The sequence below is a fragment of the Pristis pectinata genome, chromosome 6 (genome assembly GCF_009764475.1).
Source record: "Pristis pectinata isolate sPriPec2 chromosome 6, sPriPec2.1.pri, whole genome shotgun sequence".
NCBI lineage: Eukaryota > Metazoa > Chordata > Chondrichthyes > Rhinopristiformes > Pristidae > Pristis > Pristis pectinata.
Window position 1 is genome coordinate 55,644,317 of NC_067410.1, and position 19,592 is coordinate 55,663,908.

General features: G+C 45.9%; 1 protein-coding gene across 1 annotated transcript in view; it reads left to right on the forward strand.

Moving 5' to 3' along the window:
* LOC127572111 (ephrin type-B receptor 1-like) overlaps window positions 1–19,592 on the forward strand; it is a 507,089-nt gene that overhangs the window by 296,750 nt on the left and 190,747 nt on the right. Inside the window, 1 exon segment of the mRNA XM_052018998.1 lies at window positions 8,321–8,476. Within this exon segment, the coding sequence (XP_051874958.1) occupies window positions 8,321–8,476 (156 nt within the window).

A 19,592-nucleotide genomic window follows, 5' to 3' on the forward strand; every position in this document is an offset into this window, starting at 1 on the left:
AGCGGATCTCCCTTCTTCACTCTCAGTCCTGATGCAGAGTTTCAACCCAAGTGTCAACAATCCTTCCCCCCCCACAGATGTTGGTCAACCCACTGGGTTCCTCTGGCAGGTTGTTTGTCGCTCCATATTCCAGCATCTGCAGTCTGTTGTGTCTCCTCTGTACTTGGTTTGAGTTTTTCATGACCCCAGCATATCCCTAAATACTTTACAGATAATTAAGTACCTCTGAAATCTGATCACTGTCATCATTTTGGAAGCGTAGTCGACAGTTTATACACACAAGCTCCCAGAAATACCAGTGAGGTAAACGACCAGGTTATCTGTTCCAGAGGTTGGTTGAAAAGCTGTGCATAGGATTACAGAGATAACTCTTTGCTGTTAAAATTATTGAGAGACCAGAATTAGGGCTTGGTTTAACTTCCCATCTATGAAGGCCTTTCCCCCAATTATACAATTCATTTCTTAAAAAGGAAATTTTGAACAAGTTGGCACAGAAATTTGTTGGATGACTTCTTGAATTTTATTGTATTAACTTGAGCTGGGAGACAAAATATATAAAATTCAGATTCATCCTACTGTATAATTTGTATCCTCTGAATGAATATAATCTTAAATTCATGGTTTCCCTGAGAAGGCAGTCATGTCCTCTCAGATCAGAGGTTTTCAACCTGTGGTCCGCGGACCCCCAGGGTTGCCAGGGGGTTCACGAGCAAGCCAAGAAAAAAATGGAAAAGCAACCTGTTACAAAGACTTAGCTTACTTGCTTGGTCCAGTTTTCCACTATTCAGAAAATCGGCCACATCTATTCTATCTGTTATAGGCGACGATCTTAGAGACTTAGACAGTGTTCCCTTCTGGTCGGCTCTGTAGTCAGAGTAGTCAGTAGTGTTCACTACTCACTACTATTCTGTTGTGCACTGTAGTGTTAGCGAGACTGACGTTGTTGATGTGCCTTAATAATATTGCTTACTTACCGTGCATTTACCCCACAGTGACGTCACTGTTAAACGAAAAGTGCACAAGTGTGTAAATTTTAGATTAGTTTTGATAATTTTGTTTATCAGTAATAGTAATTAAACTGTCCAGTGTGTATTGCTGAGTATGGAGAAATTTCTGAAGAGAAATGCTGACCAGAAACTGAAAGATTCTGATGACGAAGGGGATGAGGGTGACCGAAAGAGAAAACAACGCAAGTACGATCCAGAATACATTTCATATGGCTTCATCGCAGTGGGGACAAATGTGGACCAACCTCTCTGTGTTGTGTGTTTGCAAACGCTGTCCAATGATGCAATGAAGCCAGCGAAACTGAAGCGCCATCTAACAACAGTGCATCCAGATATTGCCAGTAAGCCGAAGGAATATTTTGAGCGGCAAAAGGAGCTGTACCTCAAGCAGAAAGGCAAAGTGACAGCTTGCGCCACTGTAAATGAGAAGGCTCTTCGTGCATCATATTTGGTAGCATTACGAATAGCACGTTCCAGAAAGCCTCACACAATTGGAGAAGAGCTTATACTGCCTGCAGCAGTAGATATGTGCGAAGTTGTACTGGGAAAAGAATCCAGTCAAAAACTGAAAGCCATTCCACTGTCTGATAACACAGTAAGCAGAAGAATTGGCGATATGGCGGAAGATATACAGAGCCAGCTGATAGCACGTTTTCAGCAAGTCAGATTTGCGATTCAGCTCGATGAAAGTACTGATGTTGCCAGTGCTGCGCAGTTGTTGGTTTATGTTCGATATTGCTGGGAAGGAGAGGCTTTGGAAGACTTTTCGTTTTGCAAGGCGCTCCCAGGGCGTACAACCGGTGAAGAACTTATCTGTGTGCTTGACACTTTTATTGTACAATCGGCATTGGCGTGGACACAGTGTATTGGAGTATGCACGGATGGTGCTGCCGCAATGACGGGACGGAAGTCGGGTCTAGTCGCACAAGTGAAAGAAGTAGCTCCACATGTAGCAGCAACCCACTGCATGATTCACTGTGAGGCTTTGGCTGCAAAGGGTATGGATGAAAATCTTGCCGATGTGTTTTCCACGTGCATTAAAATCGTTAACTTTATCAAAGCCAGGCTGCTCAATCATCTTTTGTTTGAAAACATATGCTGTGAAATGGAAGCCCAGCATAAGCATTTGTTGCTACATACAGAAGTCAGACGGCTGTCACGAGGCCGCGTTGTGCAGTGTGTATATGAATTGCGAGATGAACTGCTCATTTTTCTAAATGAGCATAACAGATCATTGGCACAGTTCTTGACAGATGAGATGTGGGTTGCCAGATTAGCTTATGTTGCAGATATTTTCAACATTTTGAACAGCTTAAATCTATCATTGCAAGGACCTGGCTCAAATGTTCTGAAAACGCATGACAAAATCAATGCCTTCCAGAAAAAACTCCGTATCTGGAAGGGAAGATGTGAGCAAGGCGTCTATGATATGTTTCCATTGCTGGCTGACTTTCTGACAGTGAACGAGACTAAGACAGAGGCCATAGCGAGCACCGTTTTGAACCATATTCAACAGCTGTGACATTGTTTCCATGAGTATTTCGGCGACAATGACACGAGCATGTTTGACTGGATTTAAAATCCATTTGAATGCATGCTTACTGATTTAACTGGACGTGAACAAGAAGAATTGGCTGAACTGTCATCTGACAGGACTTTGCGCTTGCAGTTCAACCGAATGTCACTGTTGTCGTTCTGGATAGCATGTTCCCAGGAGTATCCACTGCTGTCCGGCAAAGCCATCAATGCTCTGTTACCATTTGCAACCACTTACTTGTGCGAAATAGCATTTTCTGCAGTCACTGCCACGAAAACCAAATACAGATCAAGACTGAATATTAAGGATGACACACGCGTATGTTTGTCGCACATACCACCACATTTGGACAAACTCTGCAGTGCAAAACAGGCACAACCTTCACATTGAACTGAACACTGAAAGGCACCGCTGGTGATTGAAATAGTCACTATTTCAATAGGGCCTATATGCAGTAATTTAAGTGTTGTATGCATGAATTATCGATTGTTTGATTTTGTGGGCTTTGAGGGTCCACCAACTAACAAGGACATGTTCTGGGGGGCCGCAGCATGAAATAGGTTGAAAACCACTGTCTTAGATTATGTGTCTGATTCAGTGTCATTTCGTCTTTGATCAGGTGTTCTGATCTTTGAAGGGTGAGGGACATTTGCTTTTCCGATTTCAGTTTAAGGTTGTAGAGTTATACAACGAGGAAACCAGGCCCTTCAGCCCAACTCATCCATGCCGACCAAGTTGCCTACATGAGCTAGTCCCATTTGCCTATGTTGGCCCATTTCCCTCTAAACAGTCTGTCCAAATGATTGCAGGGTGCAGTTGGCATCACTCTGACTCCGGCAGCCTCCGTACGTACAGGTGCCACGTGGAAGGAGAACTGGAGTCAAGTTTACAGGCGGTGCTTCTGCCTCACAGCTTCAGTGACGCAGGTTCGATCCTGACCTCAGGTGCTGCCTGTGGTGTTCTCCCTGTGACCATGTGGGTTTTCTCTGGATGCTCCAGTTTCCTCCCAAGTCCCAAAGATGTACTGGTAGGTTAATTGGCCACTGTAAATTGGTGTAAGTGGCAAAAGTGGAAGGAGTTAAAAACAATGTGCTAGAGGAACTCAACACGTCGAGCAGCATCTGTACGGGGGAAGAAATTGTTGACATTTCGGATTGTGACCCTGCCTCAGGACTAAGAATGGAGAAGGAAGGTAGATAAGATAAGATGAGATAAGATTAGATAAGATAAGATATCTTTATTAGTCACATGTACATCGAAACACACAGTGAAATGCATCTTTTGCGTAGAGTGTTCTGGGGGTATCCTGTATAAAGCCAGTATAAAGGGGAGAGGGGAGGGGTTAGACTGGGGCTGGTAGATGATTGGTGGACCGAACAGTGGTAAGGGATGATGGGCAGATGGAGCCAGGTGGGGGTGGGGTTGTAGTGCAGTTAGGAGACAGAGGCAAGTGGGTGATATGTGGATACAGACAAGGGAGGAAAAAAGGCAGATGGAGCCAGGTGAGGTGAGGGGAGGGGAGAGTGAAACTGGAGACAAGAGGCGAGAGGGTAATAAGCGGTGTTCTGTTTGGAGGGAGGGAGGGAGTGAGAGCAGAAGTCTGAGGAGTTGATGGACATGAGACAGAGAATATGTTGCGGGAGTACAGGGAGGTAAAAAGGGAAATGGGACTAATGTGCTTGGAATGCTCTGAGCCAGCATAGACCCAGTAGCCTGAATGGCCTCCTTCCACATTGCAATGAGTAAGTAAATTCAAGTCTGTCTTTCTTCCTGCCTTAACCTTGCTCATGGAAGTCTCCAACTTTCTCCATTCCTGGACAGTAGTGTTACATGTAAAACAATGGCAAGGTATGATCTTACGCCGTGTTGCAATGGGATGAATTTCTGGAGCTTTGAGGTTCAGGGATGTTGTACCTTCCATTGTTGCCTGATGATGGGAAGGTTGGCTGTGGTGGAAGCCATGCAGAAATATAAAGGTGCAAAGTGCCAGTGCCCTTCCCTGTAAGTCAACTAGTCATAGTTACAACTCCCTGGCTCATAGCAACCTGCATAGAAATTAGAACATGGAGCCAGATGTTGGCCCAATCAGTTGATGCTAGTGTGCAGCCTTTGTGGGAGCTGTATCCCAGGCCCATGACCTCTCAACCATTCAAATCCTTCGTAAATTCTGTGATCTACAGCCTCCTGCTCTCGGTCCTTTGTTAAACCTCACAGCTATTGTTCTAGGTGGTGCAATCATTTTTTTATATCTCCTCAATCCCATCAAATTCATGACTGTAAACAAATTCTGTGAATTACCTCTGTATCTTCTGTTTTATGAAAGAGTGCTGATGGTTTATCATTTCCTTGCAGTGAACAACCCTCTGTTCTCTCTGCTCCTACCCCTCTGCAACCACAGATTTTCTCACTTTTCCAGTTCTGATATAGGGTCACTGATCTGAAGCATTTAACATTATTTCTCCCTCAACAGATGCTCCCAGACTTCCTGAGTACTTCCAGCATTTTCTGCTTTTGTTTTCAAATCCTTTTGTGTCTGTGTGTATATCTCTCTCATGGCTCAACATCCCCCCAAAACCCTAGCATCTAAAACTGCCTGCAGACTTTTAACTGAGTGGTTGATGGAGGGTTCACATTTATTCTTCTCTTCTCCCCAAAGCTGCAGGCTCCTTAGCTGGTGATACTCTCAGTTTCCTGATACAAGTGCCAGTATCTCAATGTGAGACAGGGCGTTGCCAGACTACTTGACTGTGTGGGCATCACTCAACATGCTCACTCACCTTCTCTCCCTATATCTCCACAGGCACATTTCCCATAAATTCTTTTAGAAGGGAAAATAAACGATGAGGAAATGTTTTATCGACATTTGCCGAACTAATTCAGGCTTGGCTTTTCCTGCCTATTCTGAGTCTCAAGATGGCTATACTTGAGGATCCGGGTATTAAATCTCCTGATTAAATTACAGTCTTTTCCAAAGACACTCCACCATCTCCCTCCTATGACACAACCTGCTCTCGAGAACACTCCCTTGATGGACCTGCTGGCCAGTATCCTGTTTCATTCCTTTCCAAATGGCACTTTAGAGGCCAGAGGAGAACTGCCAGCCAGATAGTTGAGGTACTCGGCAGAATGAGAGAGGGAAATAATAAACAAGGACTTTTGTTTTATTAGTGCTGTAACACTTGACAGGACTGTAACAGGAGTTGACAGATCTGACAAATTCACAGCATGTCAGTTTGAGAAATCACATATTATTAATTCAAACCTCAGCTTAAGTGTATTATGCTGATGGTATGAACAAAAAATGACTAAGGGAGTGAACAGAACAAGCTGGTCACTGATGGACTGCAGTGGCACAGAGATTGGCAGCGCTGTGGCAAGAGGGGCAAGCTTTAATGGATGAACTGAGACTGACATTCTAATGTAGACTTCCTCATGAACCTGTTCACGAGCAAGTGTTTAATACTGTATATTGTTTTGCTGTGCATAACATTTGTAGACAGATTATAAAAATACACAGCGTGTTGTCAGTGTGTGAACACAAGTTCAAATTTAAGATAAGATATCTTTATTAGTCACATGTACATCGAAACACAGTGAAATGTATCTTTGCGTAGAGTGTTCTGGGGGCAGCTCGCAAGTGTCACCACGCTTCTGGTGCCAACATAGCATGCCCACAACTTACTAACCCATGCGTCTTTGGAATGTGGGAGGAAACCGGAGCACCCGGAGGAAACCCATGCAGACACGGGGAGAATGTACAAACTCCTCACAGACAGCGGTGGGAATCGAACCCGGGTTGCTGGCACTGTAAAAGTGTTACGCTAACCACTACACTACTGTGCCGCCAATGCTATGGGCCAAATGCAGGCAAAGGGAACTAGCTCAGAAAGACATCTTAGTTGGCATAGCCAAGTTGGGCCAAAGGGCCTGCTTCCATGCTGTAAAACTCTGTGACTGATTCTATGAACATCAGTGCTTGTGATTTCGGTTCCCTCCTGCAGGGCCAGCTGGATGTACAAACCCAAGAGGCTTATTGACAGTGCAGTGGTGCAGCTCATAGAGATACTACCTCAAAGCTCCAGTGACCCAGGCTCAATCTGAATCTTCAGCACTGTCTTTGTGGAGTTTGCACATTCTCCTATGAACGCATCAGTTTCCCTTACGTGCTCAAATTTCCTCCCACATCCCAAAGATGTGTGGGTTGGTAAATTAATTGGCCATTGCAAATTGTCCCCAGTGTGTGATGAGTGGTAGAATCTGGGGGGGAGTTGATGGGAATGTAGGGAGAATGAACAGGGATGAGGGTAGGATGAGTGTAAATGGGCACTTAACAGTCAATATGAACTCGGTGGGCTGAGGGGCCTGTTTCCATGCTGTATGCTTCTATATGTGAGGGTGTAGACTGTGCTCTTTAATATTGTATCTAGAATACCAGCTCACGTGATTCATTATGGAACCTTTCACACACAGCTGAGTGGACTGTTTGACATCTCCTCCAAGAAGCACATCATGCTCCTGAACCACGAGGACCTCTGGGGTCTCTGGTGCTTGCTTCGAAACATCACTGCATGCTAAGGGATGCGTTGAAGGACTCAACAGCAGGGCACCAGTGGCTATTCCGGTCCTCAGCCATTTGCCGAGGTCTTCTGCACGGCCTTCAGAACAGCTGGCCAGAGGTGCACGTTATCGGTAAAGCCTGGTGCTCCTTCCCCAGGCTGGGTTCAGGGAATCTACAGCCACAGGCAGGAGTGGAATGTCGGGGGACATGCATCAGCCTAGCATTTTGGAATAAGCGAAGAAGTGGAGGGATTGGACAGTGGATTTGGGGTGGAGGGGGTGGAGGAATTCAGGGGATGACTGGACAGGGGCCAGACACTCAGTCAGTTTATAGGGTTCAGGAGTGAGTTTAAGATTGGGTGTTGGGGGGGGATGAAGGTGCCTCAGAGGATGCAGGTAAGTAATTAACTTAAACCTTGGGAGGCACAGTGCTGCTGCCTTACAACTCCAGTGAATGAATGCTTTGGCTCTGACGAAGGGTCACAGTCACAAAATGTTGACTGTTTGTCTTTCCACAGATGCTGCCTGACTTGATGAGCTTTTCCAGCAGTCTCTGTTTTTGCTTTCGGTATTCCTGGACACGTTTGAGGCAGTTGCGACACAAATCAGAATTCCTCCCAGGCTTTGTGATGATGGCTGTTTGGGTGAATAGCCTTCTGTAAGCCATTCCCTCAGCTCCAGCATGTATCAGGCAGGTACTGGAGGACCATCGGCCTCCACGAAGCATCTCCAGTGCCCTGGAGAGGAGGATGTACCATCAATCATTTCCTGTCAATCTTTCCTGCTTTCTGAGCTGGAGTAAGTGCGATGACAGTTTTAAAGCAATGTTTTTGTCATGTCTGCTGAATTCAGCAAGATTGTCAGGCCGATGTCTGAGTAAAAAGAGGATATTGAGTCTTTGTAAGTCTAAATAATTTAGAAGCTTTTCCATTACCAGACCAAGGGGTGTTCTGAAATAAAAACAAAAAGTGCTAGAGACAGCAGGTCAGGCAGCATCTGTGGAAAAAGAAGCAGAGTTAATGTTTTAGGTTTGGGACCCTTTATAAAACCTGAAGAAGAGAGAAAAAAGTGAGTGCAGTGCTGTGGTAAGGAGATGGGTGTGGAGTGGGTGAGGTTCATCACACAGGCCTGAGCTCTGATCTCCCTGAGCTGCGAGAAAATCTGGGCTTGTTCCTGGACTGAGCTGTAGTTTACATGACTTTCTCTCTGTCTATTCCAGCGTGCCATTCTGGGACTTTCAAGGCAAACCAAGGCAGTGAGAAGTGCATCCCTTGCCCTGCCAACAGCCGATCTTTGACCGAGGCATCCAGCGTGTGCTCCTGCCGTAATGGATATTACCGAGCAGACTTTGACTTGCCCGAGATGCCTTGTACAAGTAAGTAGTGAGCTGACCGCTTCTAAGGAATGTGGCAATGCTTGAACACCTGGATCAGTGCTGCTTTGCCTCTTTATTAAAGATTGAGATAACAGTGCCCAAGATTAACACTAGTACTCAGATTTAACTCTTGTAAAGTAAGTAATAAATTGACTTGCTGACTTGTTGATGTGCAGGACTCCTGAATGAGGGGATATCTTGCAGGGTTGGTGCACCTAGTCACAATGTTGTCATTGGAAGTTTTCTGCTACCTGTGTTAAACTGGATTTATGAAGAATACTGAGAGCACTTCCCACAAGTGTGTGGCAGGCTGTTTGGTTGGAATTCTGTTTCTGGGGGTGATTTTTATAGAATTGGTTTGGTATTGATTTACTATTGTCACGTGTAATGAGGTACTAACGAAAGTCTTTGTTTTGCATGCCATCCAGTCAAATCATGCCAAACATAATTATATCGATGTAGTAAAAAAAAACAGAATGCAGAATATAGTGTTACAGGTACAGAGGAAGTGCAGTGCAGGTAAATCACAGAACAGGATTATGGAAATGTATAGCACAGAAGAAGACCTTTCGCAGTCAGTCAAAATCCTGGACAATCTCAGTTCCCAGCTCTCAGTCCCTGGTCTTATAGGTGATGGCATATCAAGTGTTCATCCCACATCCTTTTAACATAAGTGCCTGCCACAACCATATCTTTTCTAAAAATGAGTTAGTTCAAAACTCCCCCTGCCACCTGGGTGAAGAAACTCCTCACCGTCTCTCAGATCAGGGCTAATTTCAGGTGATGACTGTGACCGCCAGGCAATTCCGAGCTGTGCTGGTTTGGAAATGTTTTCATTGCAATCTAGGAGCTAACTGAACCATTCGACTGAGACCAAAGCCAACAATTTGTTTCCAGGCCAGACTTCTCTTTGGCCATCAATTCCATTTCTGCCCCTTACAATTGTCTCAGCTGAAGAGGCTTGTTAGTGATGGCGCTGATCTTGAGTATTATTAGTAAGTTTGTGTGGTGGTGTGGTGGACAGCAAAGAAGGTGGTCTGAGGGTATACAGTATCAGATCTGGATCAACCGGGAAAATGTGCGAAGGAATGGGAGATGGAATTTAACTCGAACAAGAGCAAAGTAATGCATTTTGGGAAGTTAGACCGGGACAGGACTTACACAAGAAATGACGGGGCTCTGGGGAGTGATGTAGAATAGTGAGACCTAGAGGCGCAAGCACGGAGTTCCCTAAAAGTGGCAACGCAGATAGACAAGGTGGTGAAGAAGGTGTATGGCATGCCTGCCTTCATCCAACAGGGCACTGAGTACAAGAGTTGAAATGTCATGATACAGCTGCATAGGACACTAGTGAGACTGCATCTGGAATACCGTGTGCAGTTCTGGTCACCATATTTTTTTAAAAATTTTATTTACAGCGTGGTAACAGGCCCTTCCAGCCCAACGAGTCCATGCCGCCCATTTTAAACCCAAATTAACCTGCCCTTTCATCTTTGCAATGTGGGAGGAAACTGGAGCACCCGGAGGAAACCCACGCAGACACGGGAGAACGTACAAACTCCTTACAGACAGCGACGGGAATCGAACCCCGATCGCTGGCACTATAATAGTGTTGCGCTAACTGCTACGCTACCATGAAGGATATAATTAAGCTGGGACTGTTTTCCCTGGAGTGAATGAGGCTGAGGGGTGGCCTTACAGAGGTTTATAACATTATGAGGGGCATAGATAAGGTGGGTGGTCATAGTCTTTTTCCCAGGGTAGGGGAGTCTAAAACTAGAGGGCATGGGTTTAAGGTGAGAGGGGAAAGATTTAAAGGGGACCTGAGGGCAAGATTTTCACACAGAGGGTGGTGGGTATATGGAACAAGCTGCCTGAAGAAGAGGTAGAGGTGGGTACAATTGAAATGGTTAAAGGACATTTGAGCAGGTATATGGTTGGAAAAGGTTTAGAGGATGTGAGCCAAACATAGGCAAATGGGTGCTCAGGAAGGCAACTTGGTCATCATGGATGAGTTGAGCTGAAAGGCCTGTTTCCATGCTATAGAATTCTATGACTGTATGATGTTGTTGAAGAACTTGTTGAGGGTGCATGTGTAGACATGCACATATGCCTGATTGTACATTGTATATGATTCTGTTTACTCTCATGTAAGTTAATGAATATGAACTTTCCTGCTTATGTATGTGCACTTGTGTGTAAACTCATGTATGTGTGCCCAAATATTTACATTATGTATTACAGTTTTGTGTGTATGAGCTTGTATTTGTATCAACATGCTTGAGTATGTACAGGGCATGCATAAGTATGTTGTGTAGATTTGCTTACATGTGTTCATATGTGCGTCTTTTCATACAGATATACTCCTGTTTAAGCACATACACTTATATATAACCCAACTCACGTGCAAAACTTTATAGAGGCATACACTTGTGTGTATGCTCCTGTTAGTGTTTGTACTAGTGTCAGTGTATGTCTTTACTTGCACGTGTAAGTGCTTGCAGAGAGTATATACACTCATTATACAATTTGTGCATCTGTGTATGAGCTTATACACATGTACACAGGTGCAATAGCTTCATGCTACCCCACAGAGCACTGATTCACTATAGAGCTTTTGGTCCTGCAGTCCAAACACTCACATGTACAAACCCCTGTATATTTAAAAAGACCCTCCCCTCACTGCCCATTGCTGTGCTAGGAACCCACTCCCCCAACAATGAATCCCCCGCAGCGTGGTGTGGAGAGGCTGCTTGGGAGGGCTGGTGTTGAGTGGGCTGTTGCAAGCAGTGTGACCCCCCACCACTGATGTGTGGGGCTCAGTGCTGGTTCCTGGCTGGTCCGGTGTCATCAGGAACTCACAGCACCTACCCCATATGTTGACAAACTGCTGGATCCAGCTGTTGGACCTGACAGAAGCTACTGTCTCCCAGCTCTGTGCCTGGCTGTCCAACTCCCCCTAGCCCAGAGGTTTCTCTATGACAAATTCAATACTGGTTCAGCAGCACGTAGCTTTGAGAGGTTAGGGGTTCATGCCAGCAGCACTGTCAGTAATGCATAGCTCCATAAAGTTTGCTATAATAACCCTTCTTGACACTGATTCCATTAATGCTCTCATTCCTGAGAACATATCCTGATCACAAAGTGGGGCATCAATGTTCAATCTGTGTGTATACTTCTATGTGTGTATGCACTCATACATGTGTATGCTCCTGGTATGTATGAATATATATGATACAATCAAACATATGAATGTATGTAACTACATTCAAGTGTGTATTTCACGTCCATGTGTGTTCAATTGAGCACATATGCTTCTTTAAGTATGTGTTCATGTTTGTGTTCTTACATGTGTAGTTCGAAGACCACTCGGCCAATCAGGCCTCTGCTGACCCTTTGTCCAATTAATCCCATTCCCTGACCCTTCCCACCAGCCATTTACTTTTTCCCCTTCAAGAATTTATCTGGTTTCTCTCCGTAATTGTCGAATCTGCTGCCACCACCCTTTCAGCCACAGCATTTTGGATCACACTAATTTACACTGTAAAAAGAAAGTTTCCTTGTGTGGTCTCTTTTGCTGCCAGGCAACTTACTTCTGAACACACTCTGCCAAGCACATTCCAGCCTGCGTTTTGGAAAGGATTGGCATAACATTCTTGATTTTGACTTCTATGCCTCTGGTATTGAACCCATGACTCCTTGTACATTTTTTAGCAGCTCTCTCAGCTTGTGCTGTCACCTTCAAAAGCCCCAGTGTGCTTTGTATCTGCACCCACTTTAAAATTGTAGTGTTTGGTTCTAATAACCTCTCCTTGTTTTCCTGCCAAAGTGAATGTCTTCTCTGGTAAATGTCATCAGCCTGTGTCTGCCTGTTTTACCAGTGTGTCTGTGTTCTCCTCCTGCTGTCATTCCTCTCATCCTTTCTAATAATTGAGTTTTGCAACATGTGCAAACTTTGAAATTAAGCCCCATATCCTCCCAGGCTCCTGAATATAAATAAAAAAAAGCAATGGCCCAAATGCCGATCCTAGGAAAGACCAATGTGTGTTTCCCTCCAGCTGAAAAGCAACCAATCATCAACAACTCTCTGTGTGCTGAATCCTTGGACAGTTTCATGTCTAGAATATTCAAAAAGCCATATCCTGCAGAGCTGTGAACCAGGAACTGGGAATTGTCATAGAGTCATAGAATGATACCGTACAGAAACAAGCCCTTCAGTCCCTTGAGTCTGTACTGACCACCATCTACTTATCCAAGTCGAATTAGCCTGAAGTCCACTTTGGCTGTCATTGGCTGCATGATCTCCTACTGTGTCCTAGATTTCTGTGGTTCATTGCTGGAACCTGTTCTGTCCAATGCACCCTTGGGCTATCATTAACACATGGCACATCAATAACTACGTTCTGAAAGTCCTGCGCAAAAAAACCTCAACCAGACTTCCCTCATCAACCACGTACTGTCATTGAGATGAAGTGTTTGAACAAGCTGGACAAACACAATGTACTTTCAACTAATATGCACCCACTTTAATACTGTAGCCTAAGGCAAATGCCAATTAATTTTCTTCGGGAGTATCGTCCCATGTAGTAAATCCTACCTGCAGAGGAGGACTCTGGTCAATTGAAGAGCTACATTCTTGCATTCCCTAAACCCAGCTCTTCTATGTGCAAGTCTCAGGCTAAAGTCAGGGTGTTATTTGATATTGCTGAGCTTTTAAGGAACCAATACACACATCTAGCAGTTAGATCTCAACTCATTCCCAAGGCCATTGGTTTGAGAGTCCTAGTTTCACAAGTCTGCAGATCTCATGAATGAGTTAGAGAAGCAAGTCACCAATATTTTTCCCCCATAGCTGCTGTGACCTTTTGAAGTGACAAAAAAAGGTGCAAAGTGAAAACTGGATCAGGGAGAGAGGGGGTTCCAAAAGCCTGCTTCCAATTGAATGAATTCCACAACTGTCTCCAACTTCCCCTTCTCCCCCTCACTCCACATGAAAGATCTCGGGATCTGCCACTGTCTCTTTCTCACATCCGGACTCCCAAACCAGCTGCATTATGAACTAAGACAGATCCCAATTATTTTTGGTGGGGGGATGGTGGGGCAATTGTTCTCCCTGGGCTTGTGAAATTATTTGCAACCATGTTCATATTTCACACTGTTAAAGAAGCAGCATTCATTTGGGTCTCGCCACATTCACTGCATCCTTACAGCACCATTAACTGTTAATCCCTCAAGCAATAATGTGAGAGGAATATTTTGGTATGTCTGGGTATAAGACTCTACTCTATCTCCTCACAAGCATACAAATAGCAAGCACTCTCACCAGTTTTGAGCTGGTGCCTCTCAAAGAAAGTTCTAACTGCATATGGCACATTCTCAAACACTATAGCAAGGTGTGTCAAATTGCTAACCTGGCATTTGATCAGAGGGGAGCTGGGAGCTTGGTAACAGCACCCTGCCACATAATGTAGATGGCACCCTATCTGATGTTTGATTTACCTCAGACCAGGTGCTGTTATTGGGGTTACTTTTGGGGCGAATAACCTCTCACCGAAGAGCTTGTGTACTGCACAAGGGGTGACGCTTCCAACAGATTAGAGCTTTCTTGAAACTATTTCATTTATATAAATAAAACAAAATCCTCACACAAAGCCACGTCTAAACGAATCCCAGAACCAGCAAAGGGGTTGAGATCCAGTTTTGCGATGGGAACATTCAAGCTATCCCAAAGGCAGTCCATCTGCACCTCCTAGTGGCCTGTTCAGTTGCTATGTCGCCTTTAATTAATAGGCAGAGGCCATTTTGTGCAGAGCAGAATCAAAAAACAAACCACTGGAGGAACTCAGTGGGTCAGACAGCATCTGTGGAGGCAGAGGGATAATTGACATTTCAGGTCAAGAACCTGGATCAGGACTGAGAGTGTAAAAGGGGAGATAGCCAGTAGAAAGAGGTGGGGTGAGGAAGGGTCTGGAACCAGGTGAGGAGGTGGATGATGGACAGATGGAGGCTGGTGGGAGAGGAGGAGGGGTGGAGTTGGGTGATAGGAGGAGACAGATAAGGAGAGAAAAAATGGGGACAGATGGACCCAGGTGGAGGGGAGGGGATGGGGTGGTAAAGACAGAGGCTGGGAGGGGACGTGTAAATGAAAGAAGTTACAGATGCTGCTGGAATCTGATGGGTAGAAGTGGAAGAATCTGATTAGTAAAGAAAAATTTGGGTATTTTTAAACATGTTGGTGCTTTATGTGGAGAAGGCAGTTTCAGTCAAGAAATCAGCCTGTCTCACTGGCGATCAGATGTCATAACTTTCAACCAATCAGATTATCCAGAAGGTAGGCAGTGAGGTGGGCCACATCAATCAGATCAGCTGGAAGGCGGAATCAATTGGATCAACCGAAAGGCAGTCAGAGCCAATCCAACAAATTGGAAGGAAGCTGATGGACAAATCTGTCAGATGACACTTGCTTTAAATGATGTGGAGTGAAACTCAGTGGCAAAGATTCATGGTGGAACTGGCCAGGCATTGGTGGTGAGGGGAAGGTCAAGGAGGTCAATACTCTCTGGGACTGGGCCCCATGCACTGTCCTGTCTCCCTATGCGACCAGGCATTGTGATGTATTAGACGCACTCCAGGCTGATAGCCAGGTCACAGGAGGTACATAGCCATCTCCCCTGTCATGTGGGACTCCTTACTGCCTCCTGCATGGTGCTTGGCTGGTATTGGTGAAAATCGGGGATGGGGGTTGTGATCTGCTAAAGTGGTGAAAACACTAAATTGGTAAATTGGTTTATTATTGGCACATGTACCAAGGTGCAGTGAAAAACTTGATTTTGCATGCCATCCATACAGATCATTACAATGGTGCATTGTGGTAGTATTGGTATTAATTTATTATTGTCACTTGTACCGAGGTACAGTGAAAAGCTTGTCTCACAAACCAATCGTACAGGTCAATTCATTACACAGTGCTGTTACATTGAGTTAGTACAAAGTGCATTGATGTAGTACAGGTAAAAACAGTAACAGTACAGAGTAAAGTGTCACAACTACAGAGAAAGTGCAGTGCAATAAGGTGCAAGGTCACAACAAGGTAGATCGTGAGGTCATAGTCCATCCCATTGTATAAAGGAACCGTTCAATAGTCTTATCACAGTGGAGTAGAAGCTGTCCTTAAGTCTGGTGGTACGTGCCCTCAGGCTCCTGTATCTTCTACCCGATGGAAGAGGAGAGAAGAGAGAATGTCGCGGGTGGGTGGGGTCTTTGATTATACTAGCTGCTTCACCAGTACAACGAGAGGTAAAGACAGAGTCCAAGGAGCGGAGGCTGGTGTCCGTGATGTGCTGGGCTGTGTCCACAACTCTCTGCAGTTTCTTGCGGTCCTGGGCAGAACAGTTGCCGTACCAAGCCGTGATACATCCAGATAGGATGCTTTCTGTGGTGCATTGGTAAAAGTTGGTGAGAGTCAAAGGGGACAAACCAAATTTCTTTAGCCTCCTGAGGAAGTAGAGGTGCTGTTGAGCTTTCTTGGCCATAGCATCTATGTGATTTGACCAGGACAGGCTGTTGGTGATGTTCACTTCCAGGAACTTGAAGCTCTCAACCCTCTCAACCTCAGCACCATTGACGTAGACAGGTGCATGTACACCGCCCCCTTTCCTGAAGTCAATGACCAGCTCTTTTGTTTTATTGACATTGAGGGAAAAGTTGTTGTCATGACACCATTCCACTAAGCTCTCTATCTCCTTCCTGTACTCTGACTCATCGCTGTTTGAGATACGGCCTACAACGGTGGTATCATCTGCAAACTTGTAGATGGAGTTAGAGCAGAATCTGGCCACACAGTCATGAGTGTATAGGGAGTAGAGTAGAGGGCTGAGGACGCAGCCTTGTGAGGCACCAGTGTTGAGAATAATCGTGTCGGAGGTATTGCTGCCAATCTTCACTGATTGTGGTCTGTTGGTTAGAAAGTCAAGGATCCAGTTACAGAGGGAGGTGTTGAGTCCTAGGTCTCAGAGTTTGGTGACAAGCTTGCTTGGCATTATTGTATTGAAGGCAGAGCTGTAGTCAATAAACTATAGTCTAACGTATGTGCCTTTATTGTCCAGATGCTCCAGAGCTGAGTGTAGGGCCAGGGAGATGGCATCCGCTGTAGACCTGTTTTGGCGATAGGCGAATTGCAATGGGTCCAGGTTGTCTGGTAGGCTGGAGTTGATGCATGCCATGACCAACCTCTCAAAGCACTTCATGATGGTGGATGTCAGAGCCACTGGTCGGTAGTCATTGAGGCATGTTACCTTGCTTTTCTTTGGTACTGGGATGATAGTGGTCTTCTTAAAACAAGAGGGAACCTGAGATTGAAGCAGGGAGAGGTTGAATATGTCCGCAAATACTTCTGCCAGCTGATCAGCACAAGATCTGAGCAGCCGGCCCGGGACACCATCTGGGCCAGGTGCTTTCCTCGTGTTCACTCTCCGGAAGACTGATCCTACATCCTCCACTGTGATCACAGGTTCAGCTGCGTTGGTGGCTGTCAGGGTGACAATCCACTTCCCTTTTGTTCAAAACGCGCATAGAATGCGTTAAGTTCATCAGGAAGGGATGCACAGTTTTTAGCTATGCAGCCCGACTTCGTCTTGTAGCCTGTTATGGCATGTAAGCCCTGCCATAACTGGCGGCTGGTCGGGGACTCTATTTTGAGTCGGTATTGCCTCTTGGCATCCCTGATAGCTTTTCGATGGTCATACCTCGATTTCTTGTACAGATCAGGATCACCAGATTTGTGTGCAGCAGTCCTCACCTTCAGTAGGGAGTGGATCTCCCGGTTCATCCATGGTTTCCTGTTTGGGAACACCCATATTGTCTTCTTTGGTACACAGTCCTCCACACACTTGCTGATAAAGTCCATGATGGTGGTGACATACTTATCAAGGCTGGCAGCTGAGTCTTTGAACATGGACCAGTCCACTGTCTCAAAGCAGTCACGTAGGAGCTCATCTGCATCCTCAGACCAGCAATGCACGATTCTCCGTACCAGATCCTCCCGTTTCAGTTTCCGTTCGTATGCATGGAGAAGGAGCACAGCCTAGTGGTCCGATTTCCCAAAGTGAGGACGAGGGGTGGCTCGGAAAGCATCTTTGATGGTTGTATAGCAGTGGTCAAGGGTGTTGGCGCCTCTGGTGGAGCAGGAGATGTGCTGATAGTATTTTGGTAACACACTCTTGAGATTGGCCTGATTGAAGTCCCTGCGATGATGAAGAGGGCCTCAGGGTATCCTGTCTCAAGGTTGTTGACCACGGAGTATAGGTCATTGAGTGCAGGCTTCATGTCCGCCTGTGGTGGGATGTACGCTGCCATCAGGATGGCTGAAGCGAACTCCCTTGGCAGATAGAATGGTCGACACTTCACCGTTAGATATTCCAGGCTGGGTGAGCAGGAGCTCACCAGGACCGTCACGTCCAAGCACCACAAGTTATTGATTAAGAAGCAGACCCCTCCGCCCTTAACTTTGCCTGAGGACTCTGTACGGTCCATTCGATGAATTGAGAAGCCGTCAGGTTGAATAGCAGAGTCAGGTGAGGCAGGTGTGAGCCATGTTTCAGTGAGACATAGTACACAACAGTCCCTCAGTTCTCTTTGGTAGGTCAGTCTTGCACTTACTTCATCAACTTTGTTCTCAATGGACTGGACTTTAGCTAGTAGTATGCTGGGGAGGGGGTCTCGTAACCACGCTGTGTTTCAGCCTCATCTGCAGCCCAGCCCTCTTGCCACGTTTCCGAGATACGCGGCGGCGACTCTTCGTTCTTGAAGTGGAGCCACCAGGTAAGTTATTGTTTAGGGTCAGACCTGTATGACCTGGAGTCGATTCCCCTGGATTGGATGGTAAGTATCTTCTCCTTGCTAGACTTTGGAGACCTGGAGCGGATTCACCTGGACTGGTAGATAAGTGATTGCCAATGAACAGACTTGGAAGGCCTGGAGTGGATCAACCTGGACTGGGAGGTAAGCTTGGAAGACCTGGAGTGGATTCTGCTGTCTTGTGAGGTAAGTTGTTGCTTCCACACAGGTTTAAGTGTCTTGAAGAGGAGTGAGCTGCCTCAGCAGGTAAGTGGGGTCGTCTAGGTGGGCCTCGGTGTCGGGACTCGGCCTCAGGTGCTCCGTCGGGTCGGGTTTCCGATCCAGAGGAGCCCTGGTGTCGTGCCCCGGCTGGTCGGGCCTCGTGTCGGGTCGGACCTCAGGACTCAGCCTTGCGCTGGGCCTCAGGCCTGGGCCTTGCATCGGGTTGGGTCTCGGTCCTCGTCCTCGCATCGGGTCGGGCCTGGGCCTTTCATTGTACAAGGGAAAACCATAACAGAATGCAGAATAAAGTGTTACAAGTTACAGAGAAAGTGCAGTGCAGGCAGACAATAAGGTGCAAGGCCATAACGAGGTAGATTGTGAGGTCAGGAGTCCATCTTATCGTACTAGAGAACCGTTCAATAGTCTTATAACAGCAGGATAGAAGCTGTCCTTAAGCCTAGTGGTTTGTGTTTTCAGGCTTTTGTATCTTCTGCCCGATGGGAAGGGGGAGAAGAGAGAATGTCTGGGTGTGTGGGTCTTTGATTATGTTGACTGTTTTACCAAGGCAATGAGAAGGTAAACAGAGTCCATGGAGGGGAAGCTGGTTTGCGTGGTGTGTTGAGTTGTGTCCACAACTCTCTGCAGTTTCTTGCGGTCTTGGGAAGAGCAGTTGCCATACAAAGCTGTGATGCATCTGGACAGGATGCTTTCTATCTCCCATAACTATCATTCCCCTTTTACATCCCTCTCCAGCTTGATAGAAGCTCCAGTTCCATCTTGTGGATCCTGCTGCCTGCCCTCCTCCTCCTGCGTTGGTTGTCCAGTGTCCCAGTATATGGTGTCCCAGTATATGGACTTTCCATGTTTAGTGGACAACAAGACTCTTCGCTCAGTGATTTTTATAACCAATACATATGTGTTTGAGGAAATGTACAGTACTTTTCAGTGCTCCCTTTTCTCACGATTTGCTCCAGTAGATTAATGTGCAATCACTGGAAATTCTAGGCTGACCCTGGAAAACTGCCAATAGTTCTGATCTTTGTTTTAACCATGCAGTGGA